The sequence below is a fragment of the Macadamia integrifolia genome, chromosome 2, assembly GCF_013358625.1.
Source record: "Macadamia integrifolia cultivar HAES 741 chromosome 2, SCU_Mint_v3, whole genome shotgun sequence".
NCBI classification, from domain to species: domain Eukaryota; kingdom Viridiplantae; phylum Streptophyta; class Magnoliopsida; order Proteales; family Proteaceae; genus Macadamia; species Macadamia integrifolia.
The window spans coordinates 13427382-13445397 of record NC_056558.1 but is presented as its reverse complement, the minus strand read 5'-3'; the positions used below and the strand labels follow the sequence as shown (position 1 = coordinate 13445397).

Sequence of the window (18016 nt, the reverse complement as noted above, 5' to 3'; positions counted from 1 at the left end):
AAAAAAAAAAAAAATTCTCCTATTCTCCTTCATCTTTCAATCTATTTTCCTCCTAAGATTGATTGATTTCTTACAGTTTTTGTTTGGAAGCTTTTTTGGCAGTTGGTCTATGTTTACCTTGAAATGGGAAGTCGGTCAGTGGTGAATTGGTTGATAATAATAAGTTAATTGATCGCGTCAGTAAGCCCAGTTGGTGGCTACTACTTCCCACCTGAGTCTAAATGGTTTTTGGTTTTCTGATCATGGAACCCCCTCAGTAGCCACCTAGCCATGATGGGCTTCCGAGTCAAAAACTTCAACCATTCCTTCTTTCCCAGTTTCTTCACGAGTCAATCACTTCATCGCATCCCTTGTCCACACAAGGTAAATGGTGAATTGTGATGATCCATCCACTCACTACCTCAATAACCATGGCTGTTTCAACTTTTCCCTTTGAAGAGATGGGAACGAAAAAGAAACGCAACCGCAGATTTCATATGTTGAGACATTGATCTGTTTTTCTCGAATATTAAGGTGCAGATCATATGTTTGTCGAAATGCTTCTTTGGCGGGCATAGGGCATTCGCTCATTGTTCAGCCATTCGATCCCCAACCCCTAAAAACAAAGGAAGGTTTAGTGCACATAATTTGATCATTCGCAGAACAGATCAGTCAATTTCCTGTTGAGTCGAGTATCTGGTGGAACCAACGATTCAGTTGGACTCAACAAAACCCATTTTGTCCCAACTCATGACCCAACTTTTTCTTGAATAGTTATTAATGTAATAATAGAAGGTGATGGTTTCGAAAATTACAAGATAAATCTAAGTCATCTATTTTCAGAGTCTTTTTAATCTAAAACGTTTGTTTCCACTCAGAGTTGGCGAGTGCAAGGTGATGTCTAGGGTATTAGAATGAATATATTATTTATCCATGGAGTAGAATAAGTAGATGGAGCAGAGAGCTTATGTTGCACACTGGTATAAGATGGCACTTCTCTTTTTCTACCGTCATTGGATCAGAATCTTTGGACCTTGTAGGCTTATGTCAACCCATCTTGTTAGCTGGTCTTAAATTGAATCTAGCGAAGGCCATTCAGGGTCTAGACCTAAACAAGCAGAGGAGTTGATTTTGAAGTAGTCAGTGACTCAGTGCCGATTCCAATTTGATTGGTCTGAAAACTCCCTAAAATCGGTAGATTCGAGGAATATTCCAACCATTCTGGTGGTTTTATCCAGGAATTTGGCCACATCAACTTTTGTTAGAAATCGGAATTGCTGACCATCGATTCCAATCTGAATTGCAAGATACCCGATCCAATTTGCAGATTCTTGATACCCTGATCAAGCGCTGCTGACTAATACCTCTACATGAAGGGTAGGGCTCCTCTGTGGCATGGCATGGTGTGTGGTGCACATCCGATAGTTGGGAGCACCTCACATTCGACAGCTGGGAGCACCTTAGGGTGCATGCCCGTATGCTGGATGCTTGCCTAGATGCTCCCAAGAGTCAGATGTGTGCTGCGGCACGGAGCCAGATGAACCCTTTTTCTTCTCTTCTTTTCTTGGTAGAAAGAATATTTACCTTCAATATGTGCATATGAAGAAGTTCCGCTCTTTGCTTGATTGAGATGAATTTAACAAATGGGATAAGTTGAGGTGAATGTGAGTCCAACAAAGCTTTATTGTTTCTGAGTATAGACAATGAAAAGAAGATCTCTCACCTTCTGGAGCTACAGAGTTCCGGTGATCTTCAAATCTTTGGAGCTGACCTAACTGATGAAGGGAGTTTTGATGCTGCTGTCTCTGGTTGTCACCTTGTCTTCCACTTGGCAACCCCAGTGCATTTCACTTCTGAAGACCCAGAGGTAACATAGAGAAACAGAGAGAGTAGTCAAAATTACTCCACAACTAATCAAACATCTCTGGCTTTCAACTCTTGATAAATTTTCTGAATTTGGATGAATAGAATGATATGATCAAGCCGGCAATTCAAGGGACACTCAATGTTCTGAAAGCTTGCGTAAAATCGAAGACGGTGAAGCGTGTGGTCATGACATCCTCGGCAGCTGCTGTATCCATAAACAACTTCACCGGGACGGGTCTTGTCATGGATGAGCAATGCTGGACTGATGTTGATCTCTTGGCTTCGGAGAAACCACCTACTTGGGTACAAGTCCTTCCTTGCTCTTCTTTTAAGTATAGTCTTGCCTTACTTGCCTTTCCATTTGATTTCCTATTCTAAAAGAGAACCCTCTACAAACCACCCCACCTAGAAATCCCAGAAATTGAAAAATGATTGTCTTAAGATGTTTTGTGGAATTAACTGATTGGAGAGTTGCAGGGTTATCCAGCGTCCAAGACACTAGCAGAGAAGGCAGCATGGAAATTTGCTGAAGAGAACAAAATCGACCTCATCACCATTATTCCTTCTCTCATGGCAGGTCCTGCAATTACTCCTGATGTTCCCAGCAGCCTCTGTCTCGCCATGTCCTTGCTCACAGGTGCATATTATTACCATTTGACCCACATTTATGGCTGCAAATTTATGAAGGCTCAACTACAATAAAACTGAATTCAACTCGAACACAACCTTATCCCAACTAAATGTGATCAATTAAATAGGTTCTCTCATGCCAATCAATTCTATTCAAAGCCATATTTCTTATCAGTCTTAAGCTATGCATGCTTTCGTCGCCAGTTCTCCAAAATCATTTTATGCCTTCTAGTCGCTCTTTTAGCTCCCACCGGAAACTACAATGATTGAAATAATTTCTGATACTTTTGCAGGGAATGAATTCTTAATCAATGGTTTGAAGGGCATGCAAATGCTATCTGGTTCCATCTCAATAACACACGTGGAAGATGTTGTTCATGCCCATGTATTTTTAGCCGAGAAGGAATCAGCATCTGGTCGATACATTTGCAGCTGCGTCAACACTTGTGTCCCTGAACTCGCCGAGTTCCTCAACAAAAGATACCCTCAATACAAAGTCCCTACTGAGTAAGCCTTCTCCCATCCCAAGCATAAAAAGTTACAACCCACTCTCTCATCATCAGAACTAAAAAGCTTGTAATAACCCAAGTTTGCTAGTTATGCACTGATGATGATCTAAACCACATAATCAGGGCAGGGGAGCATCTCTTTACCAGAATACTGTTTGTGGCAGATCACTGCCACAAGCAATTCATATTTCACTTTGTGCAAGATTTATGAATTGTAGTATTTCTTAAGCATCTAGAGTCAATCCTTGACCTCTGTTTTATATGAGAAATTCGTAAAGTGGTCACTTACTGTGTGATCAATTGCAGTTTCGGAGAATTCCCTGCTAAGGCCAAGTTGATCATCTCATCGGAGAAGCTTCTTAAAGAAGGATTCAGGTTCGAGTATGGCATCGAAGAAATTTATGACCAGTCAGTTGAGTATTTCAAGGCTAAGGGCCTGCTGCAGTAATGAATAGATGAGGCTTTCCTCATTGCTTATAGAGTGCAACATCCTACTTCATGTACCAGCTATTATTTACTCTGCTATTAGCACTCGTACAAAATATGTAATGAATAAACCATCATTCTCTGTATCTCAATTCTAATAGATCTTTAGTAAGACATAATAACTCTCTCTCTCTCTCTCTCTCTAGGAAACAGTTCATTAAAAAATTATATGCAGTCCAGACCTCCAGATTCATATTAGACTCCATCTTCAACACCATATGCATCCCATTCCAATTTTAAAGAGATAAGTAGAAATCCTGAAGCCAAATCAAAATTGAAGCAGCAGCTACTCTCACTAATTGTTCACCATAAGGCCGGCGAAAATCATGTAAAGCACAAAGCTGTCTGAACACTTTTAACTTCAACGAGAATGTATCTAATTCAACAAATTAAGATCCCTTCAAGATCTTGTTAAACTTGGTCAACCCTGGGACTCATTGGCTCATCTAGATTCTAGACTCTAAAAGTGCATATATCATTCTTGGATTACTTATAACATACATTCAAGTTGAACACTAATCTCCAGTCACCTTATTGAGTTGTTTCTGGTTGCATTTCCAGAGCAGTGATCACATTGTCGTCATTTAGGAAGGGTTTATACAGGGAATGGATTCCTGATCAATAATACAAAACTAGAAGAATATGATTCAGTTCTTTTCACATCTGATGGTTCATGGTTCACCTTTTGCTGCAAGATGAAGCTGGAAATGAAGGGTCTGCTTCAGAAGCTGAAGCAAGAGGCATTTTGTTGAGCATCAAACTAGCACAGGAGAGGCTATATAACAAAATTATTGTTGCATCAGATTGCAATAAGGGTTGTGGTCCTGTGGATGCTCTGAACTCGTCAAACTTTAATGGCTGGTCGTGGCAAATTTTCCAATCTTCTTTGTCTCATGTTTAAAAGAAAACTTTGAACTATGGCAGCAACTTCCCTACTCCATCTAATGTCTTAGCTAGGGATGCACGAATCAACCTGAAGGGTGGTGATCTAGACCAATATAAGTTTCAGAACTCCATTGCTTTGAATGACTTAATATAGAGGGCGGTCCTTAGCGAGATGGTAAGGTTGCTCCATAGCAACCTAGTGGTCAAAGGTGGAACCTCATTCTTAAATTTGGTATCTATAGTTATCCCACCACACCCCCACCCCACCAAAAAAAAAAAGTGTCTTCTGTTAAAATGCCCCCAATTTGAGTTAAATCAACCTAAGGGGGTAGCTCAGTTAGCGAGGATCAACATCTCACAATTAAAAAGTCATGAGTTCAACTTCCCTTGGGGGCCTACCAATCCAAAAGGAAAAAACTTGAGTTTGATCTTTGAATAGAGATCAACTTTCCTTGGGGTTCTACAGCCCTACCTATCCAAAAAAAAAAAACCTTGAGTTTGATATTTGAATGAAGTTAATTAAACGTTAAAGGTGGTTTCACTAAGGACTAATTGTCAAACAGGTTTTTTGCATGCCATCTAATTCTATTTTATTTGACCCAAAAGGATTTACTATGGTTATGTGTAGTTAACCTATTTTTAGGGTTGGGGGACTTAAATTATTGTTACTTCAATATTTAAATCAGTCAGAACCAAAAAAAAAAAATTAAGTCACATAGGGAAGAGAGTAAGAGAGTACATCATTTTCCCCAACTTCATTATAAGAACTGATCCATTCAACCTGGTATTTACTGATCCCACCATTCAATCTCATACCCCTTTAACAAAAACTGCTTAGTGCAGTAGGTTGTGGTGCACAAGTCCCACACTCACCAGGATTCCCCCTCCCCTCTTCTATAGTGTACCCATCTAAAAAAAAATCTAATACCCCTTCAAAATATTAAAAATACAAAAGGGAAGAAAAATTATATCTGATGCCATAACAGTGGAAGTGCTACTGTAAACTTTCTCATGAATGCAATATAGGCCAGTTATAATGAGAATAACAAGGAACTACAAAATCCTATTTCCTAGATTCCCACGTACATGATATACCACTGAGATGCTTAAATTACATCCCGATGCATATCCCACCAGCTTTAATTCTTCAGCCTGACACATTTCACAATTCTGATACAACTAAATACATCCTTCAAAGGGATTACAACTACAACGAGGCTGCCTATATCAGAAAGCAAAATCCGATCCAAAGCCCAAACTATTTGCCATCAAGAGAACAAGAACAGTTTTCAGCAAAAAAAAAAAAAGAGAGAACAAGAACAGCTAAAGAAAGCATGAGAATTCCTAATACTTACATGGAATATAGGATCCAAACTCTAGGCTCTATGAAGCCACCTTTTCAGCTTCCTCAGTATTTTTTATCGATCTTTTCCATTTCTCTGCACTGTCAATTATTTCCCCAGTTTTCAAGAGGTAACGAACTCGAGTTCCATCCTCAAGAATTTTATGACCCACTCTACTTGCTACATTCTGTTCTTTGGAGTAGAGCATCACATTTGAGCTATGAATGGGTGCTTCAACCTATCAATCAAAAGTAGAAATGATCATAAAAGAGGAGGGGGAGGGGAAGCAAATAGCAGTCGGTACCTTGATCGAGGTACCTGGGATGCATATGAGACATCCATTTATTTAACTGAAGGGCCACAGACAAGTGCCCATAACCCGTCTTTTTCCTCAAATTTATTGTCTCATATAGTTAATCATCTCCTTTGGCAAAAAAAAATCTCAAGTTTTACAGATCAAAAAATACGATCATCAGAAATGAGAAATACTGCCTGTGTGGATCCGAAACAAAAGTCAATCCAATTAGAAGAGAATAACCATTTAGTGCATCCATTTAGACTGCAAGGAAATCCATGGTAAGATAATTCAATGGAATCTAGTAATATCCTTTAACGCTAATTGTATTCAGGAAAATCCACTTAAATTTAGGCCACATATTTAATGCATTGCTAATCCCAAACCAGGGAATTCCAATGGAAGATTAGTTTATGTCAGGATTGCAGGTGTAGGAATAAAGATCAGATTAAGAGAAAATTGAATATCTCAATCAAAAACTAATTTGTTATTCGTAAAACTCTAGTAAATTGTTCTAATCAGTCAGTATAACTAGTCTGCAAAAGATGATCTCTAAATCTGACAGGCAGACTCAAAGATATGGAGTCACTTTACTGCTAGTAGGAAAGTTGGTAGGCTACAAAATTCAATTGGCAGGTCTAGGGGGTTTCAAATCAGAATGTAACAATGTAATAACGAAACGATAAAAAAATAACTAGAAACCAGAAAAACAGAGATAAAAACCAGGGTTTAGAAATCAGAATTAAAGAATTTTAGTAAGAGAATGATTTCTGAAATGATGGATGATGCAGGTCTAAGAACAACTTACAAACCATATATAGATTCAACAACAGCAAACGGAAGAAAAATGCGGCAGAATTTCAGAAACTACCCTTGTAATCAATTGGGAAGAAGAAGAAGAAGAAAGCAGAAGAGAACAAAAGAGAAGAAAAAACAATAAATTAGGTCTGGGATACCAATCCCGTATGCCAAGCTCAATATTTCGAGGGGAAAAAGAAAACTTATGATCTTTATTCAAATCATCTCTAATTGATGTGACGTAATATATACATAAAGACCTAAAATTTCGAGATTGACTCATAAAAGGACTCTTAACCGCTCTATTTTACTGATTTAAAAAAACATAGACTCAAAACATAACTCTTAAAAGCTATAGCATCCTAATCTAACTCAAACACTTAATTAATAATTTTGTGTACTAACTTTACCCCAACTTTATAGGCTTATAAATTAGGCCTTAGGCCCATTACAATAAAACCCAAGAAAATAAAAGGCTCATCCTATAACATAACTACCAAAGCTTGTTTTCAGCCCATTGGACCACCACTTGCCCCTAGTAGGCCTTCTAGTCTTATGTCAAGGCCTCCATACCTGGTCAATGTCTAATGCTGCATCAACATTACTCCATTATATGTTCATCCAGAAAAAAATTTACAAACTATGTCTTGGGTCTACAGTACAAATACCTCGTACATAGGTGGGAAAATTCATATCAAATCACAAATATTCATTACAAAAAGTAGTATTTCAAGTTGTCATATTCATAAACTTGTCAAATGGTTGAATTCTTCAGATAAAGAAGAGAAGACAGTGTCCAAGTGGATATGCAATTGCTTATACAACTGACCTTGATAATCTGCCCTGGCTCACCCTCTTCTCTGCTCTTCATGTGCTTTGTCTTCAGATTTATTTCTTTTATCATCACAGTGCTGTTATGCCTGAAAATTGCAGAAATCTCTCCAGTTTTACCCTTATCACGTCCAGCGATAATTTTCACTGTATCACCCACCTTAACATGCATTTTGTGGAGCACCGGGAGGCTGTTCGGTTTACATTTCTTCCGCTCCCATCTCTTAAGCTGCACAATGAAAAAACAGACAGGATATAGAGCCATATAAGTGGGAGGCATCTTACCAGATTATACAATATAGGGACATTTAGCATGAGTTTGGGGCATCCATATTTTTCTATTTAGCTAGATGTCTGATGTTAAGGATTGGAATACATATCTTTTCATAGTTCCAGCCCATACACTTATAGGCCAAAAGCAAGTCGGACCTCTGATAGTGGAAAGCATCACTTAACCTATTTACCGGATGATGAAGTAAGACCAGATCACATAGGACCTAATCCCAAGCAGGATCTCAAAATCAGGCTGAATTGAGGAGAAATAGAGAACTCATAAACTAAGGTTCCAAGTGATCTCAAACCTGCTTCAAGATAGGCTATTGAATATTGATATTGCCAAATAGGCCTCTAACAATGGCCGGAATCAGATTTGAAGGCAAACAGAACAACCAGCAGCAAACATGGACAGAATAGGGTTTCGCAGGCATTATGGGAGAAAACCTGCGGTTGGCAGGAGGGGCCTCAAATTGCCCTGAAAACCTGGTCGAGGTCCACCGTTGGAGTCCCAACAAGCCCCTTAAAGGGCTCCGAAAAGTGACTTATAAGTTGAGAGTTCTTGGGGAAGCCAATTAGGGTCAAAACCCTAAATCTGGGAGAGATTGATTGGTTGTTTTGTGCCAATCTGACCTTCTATCAGTAGCTGATCATCAAGGTTTCAATTAGACTGTAATTAACTCTCAATCACTTTCTCACAGCAGTAGAAGAAAGAGAAAGAAGAAGGAAGATGGGACAGATGTGGGTGGGATGGACTCTCTCAGTCCTGGGTCTCTCAACTACAGCTATCTCAGCTGTTGAAGGAATTCTATCTCAGAATTTGGAGCAAAAAAGCTGCAATTTCATTAGTAATCAATTGTCTTTTAGTTACAACAATGACTCTTTTATAGAGGTTTACGACTCTAATACATAATAGGACTCAAATAAGGAAACCTACTTAGCTTAGGACGATGCATTTAAGGAAACTTACTTAGCTTATTATTTAAGCTATTTGTCCACCAAAGAAAAAAAAAAACATAATTGGACTCATAATATAGAACTCCTAAAAGACACTTACGACTCCAACATGGAGTTGGACTCAAACAAAACAAACAAATCACATCAAAACTAGGACTCTAACTAAACTAATGAATTAAATCTTGTTTTCCTACTTTCTACCCATATTTTAGGCCCATTAAAGTGGTCTATTCAAAAGAAAACCCATGGGATCAAAGGTCCAACACCTACATAACCCAACCCAAAGCTTATATCCAATAAAATAAATCCTTTAAGTGACTTATCTGCATCAGATCCAAAAATAAATAAAAAATTCTACAATGGTAAAATATAAGTAATTGATGACAACCAAATTGTCAAGAATCATCCAAGCAGGCAGATTTCAGGTGTGACCCGTTGAATGAGTGGATTTACATCTCCAAAACATGAAACATGTGGCCTACCATGGGACCCCAAAGGCCTAAACCTGTTGTATAGGTACAGAGCTGCTCTCTATGTACTAAAAGGATAATCATCATTCTGGTCTAATAACCATAGGTGTCCTTTTCAATAGCTTACAAGTGTAGGTTTTTATATGACTAGCTATGATCCTATCACTTAACTAGCATTGTGTAATCCACTACTGATGAGGGTACCACAGTTACAGGACTGTTTTTGAGACTGGTTACATGATTTAGCATCATTTTCATCTGCAAGACACTTGTAAAATATATTCCCGTGATGCACCCCATAGAGATTAGGATAGGAGATGTCACCCTCTTTCCAACCTAACAGATGGAGATTGAGCTACTTTTACATGGAAATTTCAATCTAAGTTTCTTAAGAAATAAAAATAAATAGCCACAGGATGCTATTGGGAAAGCAACTTCAAGGTAGACAAGATTACAAAAACATCAATTTTTTAGATTTCAACAATCTAGATGGGTTCCCTTTCCGTGCAATTCCCATCTAAATTTCTCCAAACACATATTTGGTTCATCAGGAAAACAACTGAATAAGGATACTACCCTAATGACTTGGAATCGAAAGACTGCAGTTTGGATTCAGACCATCTTGGTGGGTGCCCTTCCTATAGAATATCCAATTTAAGTTGCTCCGAACATAACATATACTGGATGTTATCAGGAAGGCAACTTCAATGTAGATATAGATACCACCGTTTGTTCCTTAAACATCACTACTGGTTTGCAATTAAATGACTACAGTTTGTCTCAGAACATACTCTTGGTTACGTATTTTGTTCTTCATCCTATTATAGCTCTCATTGCTATTAAAACTTGGCTCTGCTGGTCCAAAGAAGTAAGCAAAAATAAAATGTAAAAATAATGCATCATTGAGGTAAGAGATAAAAAGGATGTTATATACCAACCTTCATTACAATGAGGCATGGATTCTCGACCGACTTGACCTGCAGACCAAATATGAGAAGATTGTTAGAAGAAAGGTTTCTATTTGTGCAGATAATAACGTTAAGGAACACACATTCTATTTTTATTATGAATTCTCATGGTTATGTTTTATCTATCGGTATTTGGGTTATTGTCTGATCAAAACATTACCACAGAGAAGCAGTGCCTGACTGAGCTACATATTAATCTCCCCCTCCTCTCAATTTGTCACTAAACAACAATTGATTATCACAAGATAATTCTCAAAAGAACCATGCAATATACTGAACCACAAATCCAGCAGGGAAGAGGAGGGGTGGGAGGGAGGTGGAGGGGTGGGTGTGGGAGGGATTTTTCCATCTTGATTTACGGCACAAAGGAATGTGCTAAGAGTTGACATCATTTTGGAAGTTCCCAAAGAAGAATTAGCTAAGATTTCCCAAATATTAGCTATGTGTTTCTGCATTATTCAGTCATTTTAAATGTTTTATTTTCCCTCACATTCTGTGAGATTGGGAGGATAAATCGTCGATTGGGCCTTCCAGTGTACCTTTGCAATTAATGCTACCACAAAATGAAATTAGGTTCCCAACAGGATATTATTCAGGTAGTGAATATATTAGTGTGGTTTAAACACATATCACAGTGGTGATACAATAAATCAAATGATCATGTCTCAAAATGCCCAAGTTGCTGTGGGAATAGGATTTCGTATCATTCCTCAATAATAATTCTTGCCCAAAAATCTCTCCTATTACCACCCGCTTGTGAAAGATTGATGCATCTCAATGTGTTTCATTTTATCTAGATTCAAATCATACTAAAATTAGTACAAACCAACTGCTAGACAAAAGGGAATGCCCAACCAATGCTGCACTCACTATGAAGCTGTTAAACAATCATATGGAAGGAAGAAATGAACACGGACAGAAGTCAGGGCAGCTTTCTTCTTCGTTTTTATTATATTTATGAACGTCATGACACACATAGACCAAACGATAGTGAGAGAAATTGGTTATCCCCCATCTACTAGCCAAATCAAACTAATGTAGAACAACTCAATTAAGCCTTATCCCAGCTGTATGGAGTAACATCGAACTAAAAGCAGAACATCTAGTTAATTATAAGATCTTTCAAATTTCAAATTCTTCCCTCTGTATTCAGTCCCAATTTGCAGAAGACCCATTTGAAATCTCCCAAAAGAAGGTCCCAATATAACAATGAAATCCTCCCGATTCAAGAGAACTCAATGACAAATCGAAACCCAGAACCCCATTTTAATTTATAACAATAGTTATTTGAATAGGAAATGTTCTGAGGCTAGAGCTTGCAAGAATGATAAAACCATGAAAGTGCAACAGGAGCATAAGGAGAACAAGAACAAGAACAAGAACAGAGATAGAATAACATACCGGTACAGTACCGAGGGAGGGCGGAAATCGGTGGCCTAAGAAGGAACTGGGTGAAAGAGAGAGAGAAGCCATGGAACTCTGAAATGCAGCCATCGCTGCCATTTTCGCTTCAATTTTCTCTTTCTTGCTGCGGAGCTAGATAGGAGAAACAAAAGATTTGTTGAAGAGAAGATTACGTTACTGACGAGACAGGAGCATAGGACGGAGGGGGGTGATGGAAGTGCGGCTAAGCGCCTTGCGCACTGGCATTTTATAGTGGAAGTCATCAAATCATAATCCGAAATGTTTAATGGACCCAGGCCCATGTCTCATACCCCGAAAGTGGGCTGGGCCGTTGGAGAATGGAATTGGGCCGTGCTGCAATGGCTCATGAGTCACAAGATATCTTGGCCAAATCACTTCATCAAGAAAACACCAGCTGGTATAGTTGGTTGATCACTTGATGCCATACCAGTAGGGTGCAGGCTCCCAGGAGTAAGGATGTAAATTGGTCCTGAACTAGGTATTCAGTTTGGTTTTGGTTTAGTTCTGGGGAGTATTAGTGTGATCCGGAATCAAACCAATTCCCTCCTCGATTCCTAAAATTGGTACTCTTAGCGATCCTGTTCAGTTCCATTTCCTATTCGGTTCTTCTTACACGGTAAGGTTTTGATTCTTGTAAACATATATGTAGTATAAAGGCAAAGGAACGCTATCCACTTGCCTGGCCATTGCACCAATGCACAGACACAAGCAAGTGGGTAGTCTTGCAAAGGTATCTTCAGCTCATGAAGCAGGGGGCACGTAGTCTTTTCGCGTTCACTTGTGTCTAGGCATAAACACAAGCAAGTGGGTAGCTTTCTTTGTCCTATACTATAATATAGTAGTAGGGCAATGAAACAATCCCTAATCGCATAGCTACTGTGCCAATGGTTGGGCCAATGGGAGGACAAGTGGAGGCACTACAGTCCACAGGTCGGGGACAAAGTGGTCTTTTCACACCCAGTTGTATCTGGAAGTAGAGGATGCGACCAGGGACGATTCTTTTTCCAAGAGTAGTATTATAAAATATTAGTAATATATTATAATATTTAGTATTATAGTATATTAATATAACTCTTATAATATATTAGTATTATACTTATAATATATTGGTACCCAAACTCAGTTCAGTTTCAGTTCTAGCCAACTTGCACCCCCCAACCCCCCCCCCCAAAAAAAAAAAAAAAGTTCTAGCCATCGGTTCTTTAGTTCTTATGCTAGAATCGGAAAATGACTATATCCGACCTCGATTCTGTTCTCCAATTGTATATTGTAATCAATTTTATTCGATTTGGTTCAGTTCAAATTCGATTTCCGATTCTGATTCCAATTTGACACTGTTTGAGGTTATGGGATTAGACTCTCCTTTGAGGCTGTGGGGTTCCATTCTCGCGCGTGAGAGTGTGACAACGGGCTGGTACGGCTCGGTTTTGGTCCGGATTGGTCAATTTTGGTGTGGGAATGCTGAAATCGAAACCAAACCAATAAAGAATTCTGGTTTTGGTTTGGTTTCGATTTCGGTGCAGTTTGGTTTTGGTTTCTTATATTGGTTTGTAATCGGTTGGCTTCGATTTTTGGTCCGATTTGGATTCGACTTTCCATACAAATGTATACAAAACTATGCAAAATTTGGTTTTTTTTTTTAATGAATTTTGGACTGTTTTCGGTTTCTTACAAGTTTGGTTTTGGTTTCGGCCTGGTTTTGAGCCGATTTCAGTTTGGTCTCAAGTTCATCCGATTTCCGATGCGGTTTCTATTTGGTTTTGGGGTTGCATACTCCAAACTGAAACCAAACCAATAAGGTTTTGGTTTGGTTTGGTTCGGTTCGGGTTGTTATCAGTTCAGTCCAACTCATTTTATCGATTCGATTTAGGGTTTGACACCCCTACTCTCACGTCTTCTTGTGTCTTAACTAATAGGTGTAGTTAAAGTCCCATGGGCATGGTTTCAAGCAACGGTTTGAGATCGGCTGTATCAACCGTATCGGATCAATACCGGCTGAGACCGATCTCCGGATAGTTTCAATGGTAAAATAGTAAAAAATTAGTACTTTTATAAAAAGTAAGGGCAAAATCAACCGATACCCACCAATCCGATACTGATACCGTCGCTTAAATCCTTGCCCAAGGGAGACTTTTAGATCGGTAGACCCCCCACAAAATAAATCAAACTAAGGTCAAGAAGGCTAGACCTACGGTTTCGTTTTTAGACAGATCTTTGTTCCCCATCGTACTCTCCCACAAATTAAAATGGACTTGCACCATTGCTTTATTAAACTGATCTGCAAGATCAAGCTCTATTCATATAAAAATTGAGAAACTGGCTTGTAAATGTGAGTCTGATATTATTAACCTAAGAGCCCACATGGATATTACTATATCCAAACTCCATATCTCCTTAAGGATTCAAGTACTTGCAATCAAGTCTTGGGAAGCCATTAAAAACAGATACCCAAGCATTCCACAGGGCTGTAGTCCTCACACTCAGTCACTTGAGTCCTCAAATCCGATGTGCCTTGCATTCACTCTTAGACAATGAATCCATGTTGTGCCTTCACTGATCCATCATGAACTAGAATAATAAACAACACTTAAAATTAAATTATAATATTTTTGTACAATTAAAAAAAAAAATTACCGGATTCTATTTTTTACAAATTGAAGATGCCGGAATTACAAAATTTGAAATATGATACAAGGAAATCAGTATGTAAGTGATAATTGCTACCGATAACTACTGTTGATCAGCTTCCCTTTCTAGTTTCTCTAACATTATAACCAAGATATATCACAACCAAAATTGCAAAAAAAAAAAAAAGAGGAATTAAACAGATGGCCAAATGACAAAATCACCATCAAACTTCAGGGGTGATGAGTTGTGCTATCAACAGATTCTTCTCTCAAAAGTTCTGAATTTGGAGTCTGAGCTCCTGATTTGTCCATCTCGATGCAGACATCCTCCACCAATGCAGATTGGTCTGGCCTGTGATGCTTACTATTGTCCTTCAACATAAGGATGCGAGACACTGACTGCACAATATCTCTCATAGAAGGACGCTTAATTGAGATAATGTTGATGCATTTGTATGCAAGAGCTGCAATATCATTGAGTTCTTGCACATCAAATTTTCCCTCAAGCCGGGAATCCACAATCTCCTCCCACCCAACTCTCCCCTCTGTACTTAATGCTGCCTATTCATCAGCATAAAATATAAATAATATCACAATAAGTACTATGTAGCAAACGAAATATAGATACTATCATCCTAGAGGGTGTTGAGCTCTGGAGAGAGCACAACATTCCTGGTAAAGGTCCTTGAGAATTATATGTGTAAATACAATAGGAGACCCTTAGCTCAATTCATTTGATAATTTTCAATCACTTATATTCAACTCAGAGAGAGAGCTTACCAGTTCAACATATTCCATGAGACCCTGTTGAGGACTCCTGCCAGCAATAAGTTCAAAGAGCAAAACCCCAAAACTGAAAACGTCACTTTTCTTTGTGAAAGCCCTTGTTGATACATACTCGGGATCAAGATAGCCAAAAGTTCCCCTGATATTTGATGCATGTGGGTTGGCCATCTCTTCCCTTGAAAGCCCAAAATCAGCGACCTGCCCAACCCATTTGTCATTATCTAGATCCACAAGGCATTCAAACCCTACATTTAAGAAAAAAAATGTTTTGTTCCCATATTCATTACATATCAGTTTGGTGGGAAAAATCAAGGCCAGAATATATAAGATGTTATTCATTCGAGGGACACATCCAAGTCCCACGAAATGAATGAACTGCAAGAAAGGGAGTTTTTTATGGTACACCTACTTGTGCATGTAACAAGAGTTAGAATTTAAAGGTTGCAAGGAAACAAGAAAGCAAGAGGAGAGATGAGAGTAGAAGATTGAAGGAGGAGAGAAGAAGAAGAGAAAGAATGGTAGAATGTTGCTGGTTGGAGAGAAGCCTCTCCCATACCTATATCACTTCATTAATATGACATAAGGAATTACATACCCAAAAGGTGAAAAAAAAATAAAAATACAACATAAGACAACAAGATACTAAGCTAGTGCCCAAACTAACCTCATTACATAAACTCTAACAACAAGTGACTGCAGTATTACATACCCTGGCTCTCATGGACTGATCCAATAGTATGTTAGAAGATTTGACGTCCCGATGCACTACAGATGGCATGGCCTGCATTAAGAAAAGGAATAAAAAACATAAAGCAGATAATTGGAAATCTATTCAAAGTTTATAGGAGTTTTCATGAACTCAAACTCAACTAAGCCTTTTCCCAACTAAATGGGGTCAGCTACATGAATCCTTTTTCACCATTTAACCCTTTTCAAGAAAAATAATAAATAGAAGTTTTCATGAAAAAATAAATAATTTTACCCCATCATGAAGATACTCCAAGCCCCTTGCTACATCTAAAGCTATACAAACCCTCAAATCCCAGCTCAGTGGTTCATGCTTTACACCTGCAAATTCAGTCACCAGTTGTAGATAAAATAAGTGTATGTGAAGCAATGGACAAGAAAAAAAAAAGTCCCTAGAATATTAGATATTTCAAATTTACTAATGTCTATTTTCACTCCAGCATAAAAAGAAGGGATCAAATACAGAAGAAACCCTTCTTTCCTCTGCACCAATAAAAGGCATTAAAAGTTATCGCTAGCAAAATACATGGGACCACTAAAATTCACCTTAAGATCAAATGCATTTAGTAACAATTTCAAATAAGAAATTCTGATGAACTGGACATTACCCAACTGGTACATATTTTCAAGAGCTGAGCAGTAACAAAGATATACCATCGCAGTTGAAGACGGGCACCTTTTCTCAGGCAGAAAGGAAAGGAAAATCTTAAAAATTCCTCAAATCCAAGCATAATGACTAACACCGCAAGTCACAGATCTCAATGTTGCCAATCAGCAACATTGGCATGCCAGGCAAAACGGGTAAACCAAACGTTGAAATCTACAAGACTACAACTAAAAGATTGAACTGATTGGGTGGTTCCCAAAAAAAAGAAAATTCCTTTAACAACTGTTTCTTACGTTTTCTCTCCTCTGTCAATTGAAAAGAGTGCAATATCAGTTGAGTGGTAGCTTACTATATAAATGAGAAGCCAGACTGCCATTACTCATGTACACATAAACAAGCATATGCTGGCCTTTTTCTTCACAATATCCAACCAAATTCACGAGGTTTCTGTGATGTAGTCTGCCTAGTAACAGAACCTGAACTCAAAAGAAAGAAATTGTTTATGCCAGTGAATTTATTTGGAGGGTCTAAATATGACTGTATGATGGGCAAAACCGAACATGAAAGATACATTAAAAGGGGGCTTATGGTCATGGTCATAAACTAAAATAAGTACCTAGTTGGCTTTTATGTCGCATTCAGGTAAAGATATTTCTCATTCCTCATGAAGGCCTAAAGACACCCATGCAATATTTTAAATTGAATCCAGAGAACTTAGAATTATATATTCACCATGAAATGTATACCTACGATAGACAGCTGGTATCAGTAAACAACAGGCCCAATGAGTCAAAGGTGCCAACAAGCCAGAAATAAATGAAATTGTACAACATACAGAGGCAAAGAGTATACGGTTTACAAAAATCTTGTTTTCGTGATGAGAAAAATGTATTTTGATCTTATTAGGCACAGGAGATTCTGTTGAAGACCATTTAGCAGTAGAAGAGATGGTGCACAGTAAGGATTAAAGACAAAATATATGTTTCTTTTCATCTTAATATAATGTAATATGCAAAGTTTTCTTGAAATATATCATTTACCAAAATGTATTCCTCATCAATATACTTCCGTACTATAAGAAAGAAGAAATCAGTATATATCCAAAAAAGAAAACAAGAAGAAATCAGCAGTAAATAGAAATAATCATCAGTACATAATATTAGTGGTGGAAGGTTGACTGTGATTTTGGAGTGACTGCAAGTTAGAAACATTATTACCAACTAAATCACTATGAAATTTCCCTACCACATTCCTAATTATTTTGCATAACCATGTATGAAAAGATATAAAGCTTCCAGTAATATTGAACGATTTTCTTGGAAGTGTTTAACTTCTGTCCTACGAGGAAATTTCCTATGGAGCTTTTTTCCAGCTGAAATTTTATAATCCATCAGGAAACTCTGGGCAGAGAACAACTGACATTAGAACAGACAGAAGAAGTTTCTTTTGTATTTTCTGTATGTATATTGGAGCAATTCTCATGGGCATTGCAGCGCTCTTGGACGAAGCCTTCTACCTTTTTTTTTTTTTTTTT

At 38.1% G+C, this 18016-nt stretch overlaps 3 protein-coding genes across 4 annotated transcripts in view; 1 reads left to right on the top strand and 2 right to left on the bottom strand.

Moving 5' to 3' along the window:
- The window catches only part of LOC122062392 (anthocyanidin reductase ((2S)-flavan-3-ol-forming)-like), a 3811-nt gene extending 255 nt beyond the window's left edge, over positions 1–3556 (top strand). Inside the window, exons 2-6 of the mRNA XM_042626009.1 lie at positions 1680–1846; positions 1948–2148; positions 2323–2482; positions 2769–2982; positions 3291–3556. Of these exons, the coding sequence (XP_042481943.1) occupies positions 1680–1846; positions 1948–2148; positions 2323–2482; positions 2769–2982; positions 3291–3432 (884 nt within the window). The 3' untranslated portion in view covers positions 3433–3556. The remainder of the gene's footprint in view (positions 1–1679; positions 1847–1947; positions 2149–2322; positions 2483–2768; positions 2983–3290) is intronic.
- Positions 3557–5347: 1791 nt separating this feature from the next.
- LOC122062401 (50S ribosomal protein L24, chloroplastic) lies at positions 5348–11912 on the bottom strand. 2 transcript variants are annotated; one of them, XM_042626027.1, is made up of 5 exons: positions 11692–11912; positions 10261–10299; positions 7621–7851; positions 5711–5936; positions 5348–5613 (listed from the first exon to the last, which is right to left on the bottom strand). In XM_042626027.1, exons 1-4 carry the CDS (start codon positions 11791–11793, stop codon positions 5739–5741), a joined length of 570 nt encoding a protein of 189 aa, XP_042481961.1. In that variant the 5' UTR covers positions 11794–11912; the 3' UTR covers positions 5348–5613; positions 5711–5738. The 2 variants fall into 2 exon arrangements, with proteins under 2 accessions (XP_042481961.1, XP_042481955.1); XM_042626021.1 differs by having other exon boundaries at positions 5348–5936.
- A 2372-nt stretch (positions 11913–14284) lies between these two features.
- Positions 14285–18016, bottom strand: part of LOC122059529 (calcium/calmodulin-regulated receptor-like kinase 1) — a 7431-nt gene continuing 3699 nt past the window's right edge. Inside the window, exons 4-8 of the mRNA XM_042622357.1 lie at positions 16832–16958; positions 16111–16196; positions 15838–15909; positions 15123–15326; positions 14285–14903 (exon numbers count right to left, since the gene is read on the bottom strand). Of these exons, the coding sequence (XP_042478291.1) occupies positions 14574–14903; positions 15123–15326; positions 15838–15909; positions 16111–16196; positions 16832–16958 (819 nt within the window). The 3' untranslated portion in view covers positions 14285–14573. The remainder of the gene's footprint in view (positions 14904–15122; positions 15327–15837; positions 15910–16110; positions 16197–16831; positions 16959–18016) is intronic.

What these genes read in the sequence shown, in the direction of transcription:
- LOC122062401 (XM_042626021.1), bottom strand. Translation starts at nt 11,793, where the DNA reads ATGGCAGCGATGGCTGCATTTCAGAGTTCCATGGCTTCTCTCTCTCTT. An exon ending in CCTCCCTCGGTACTGTACCG is followed by an intron (nt 10,300 to 11,691) that starts GTATGTTATTCT and finishes TTTGGTCTGCAG; the next exon opens with GTCAAGTCGGTCGAGAATCC. An exon ending in CATGCCTCATTGTAATGAAG is followed by an intron (nt 7,852 to 10,260) that starts GTTGGTATATAA and finishes TTCATTGTGCAG; the next exon opens with CTTAAGAGATGGGAGCGGAA.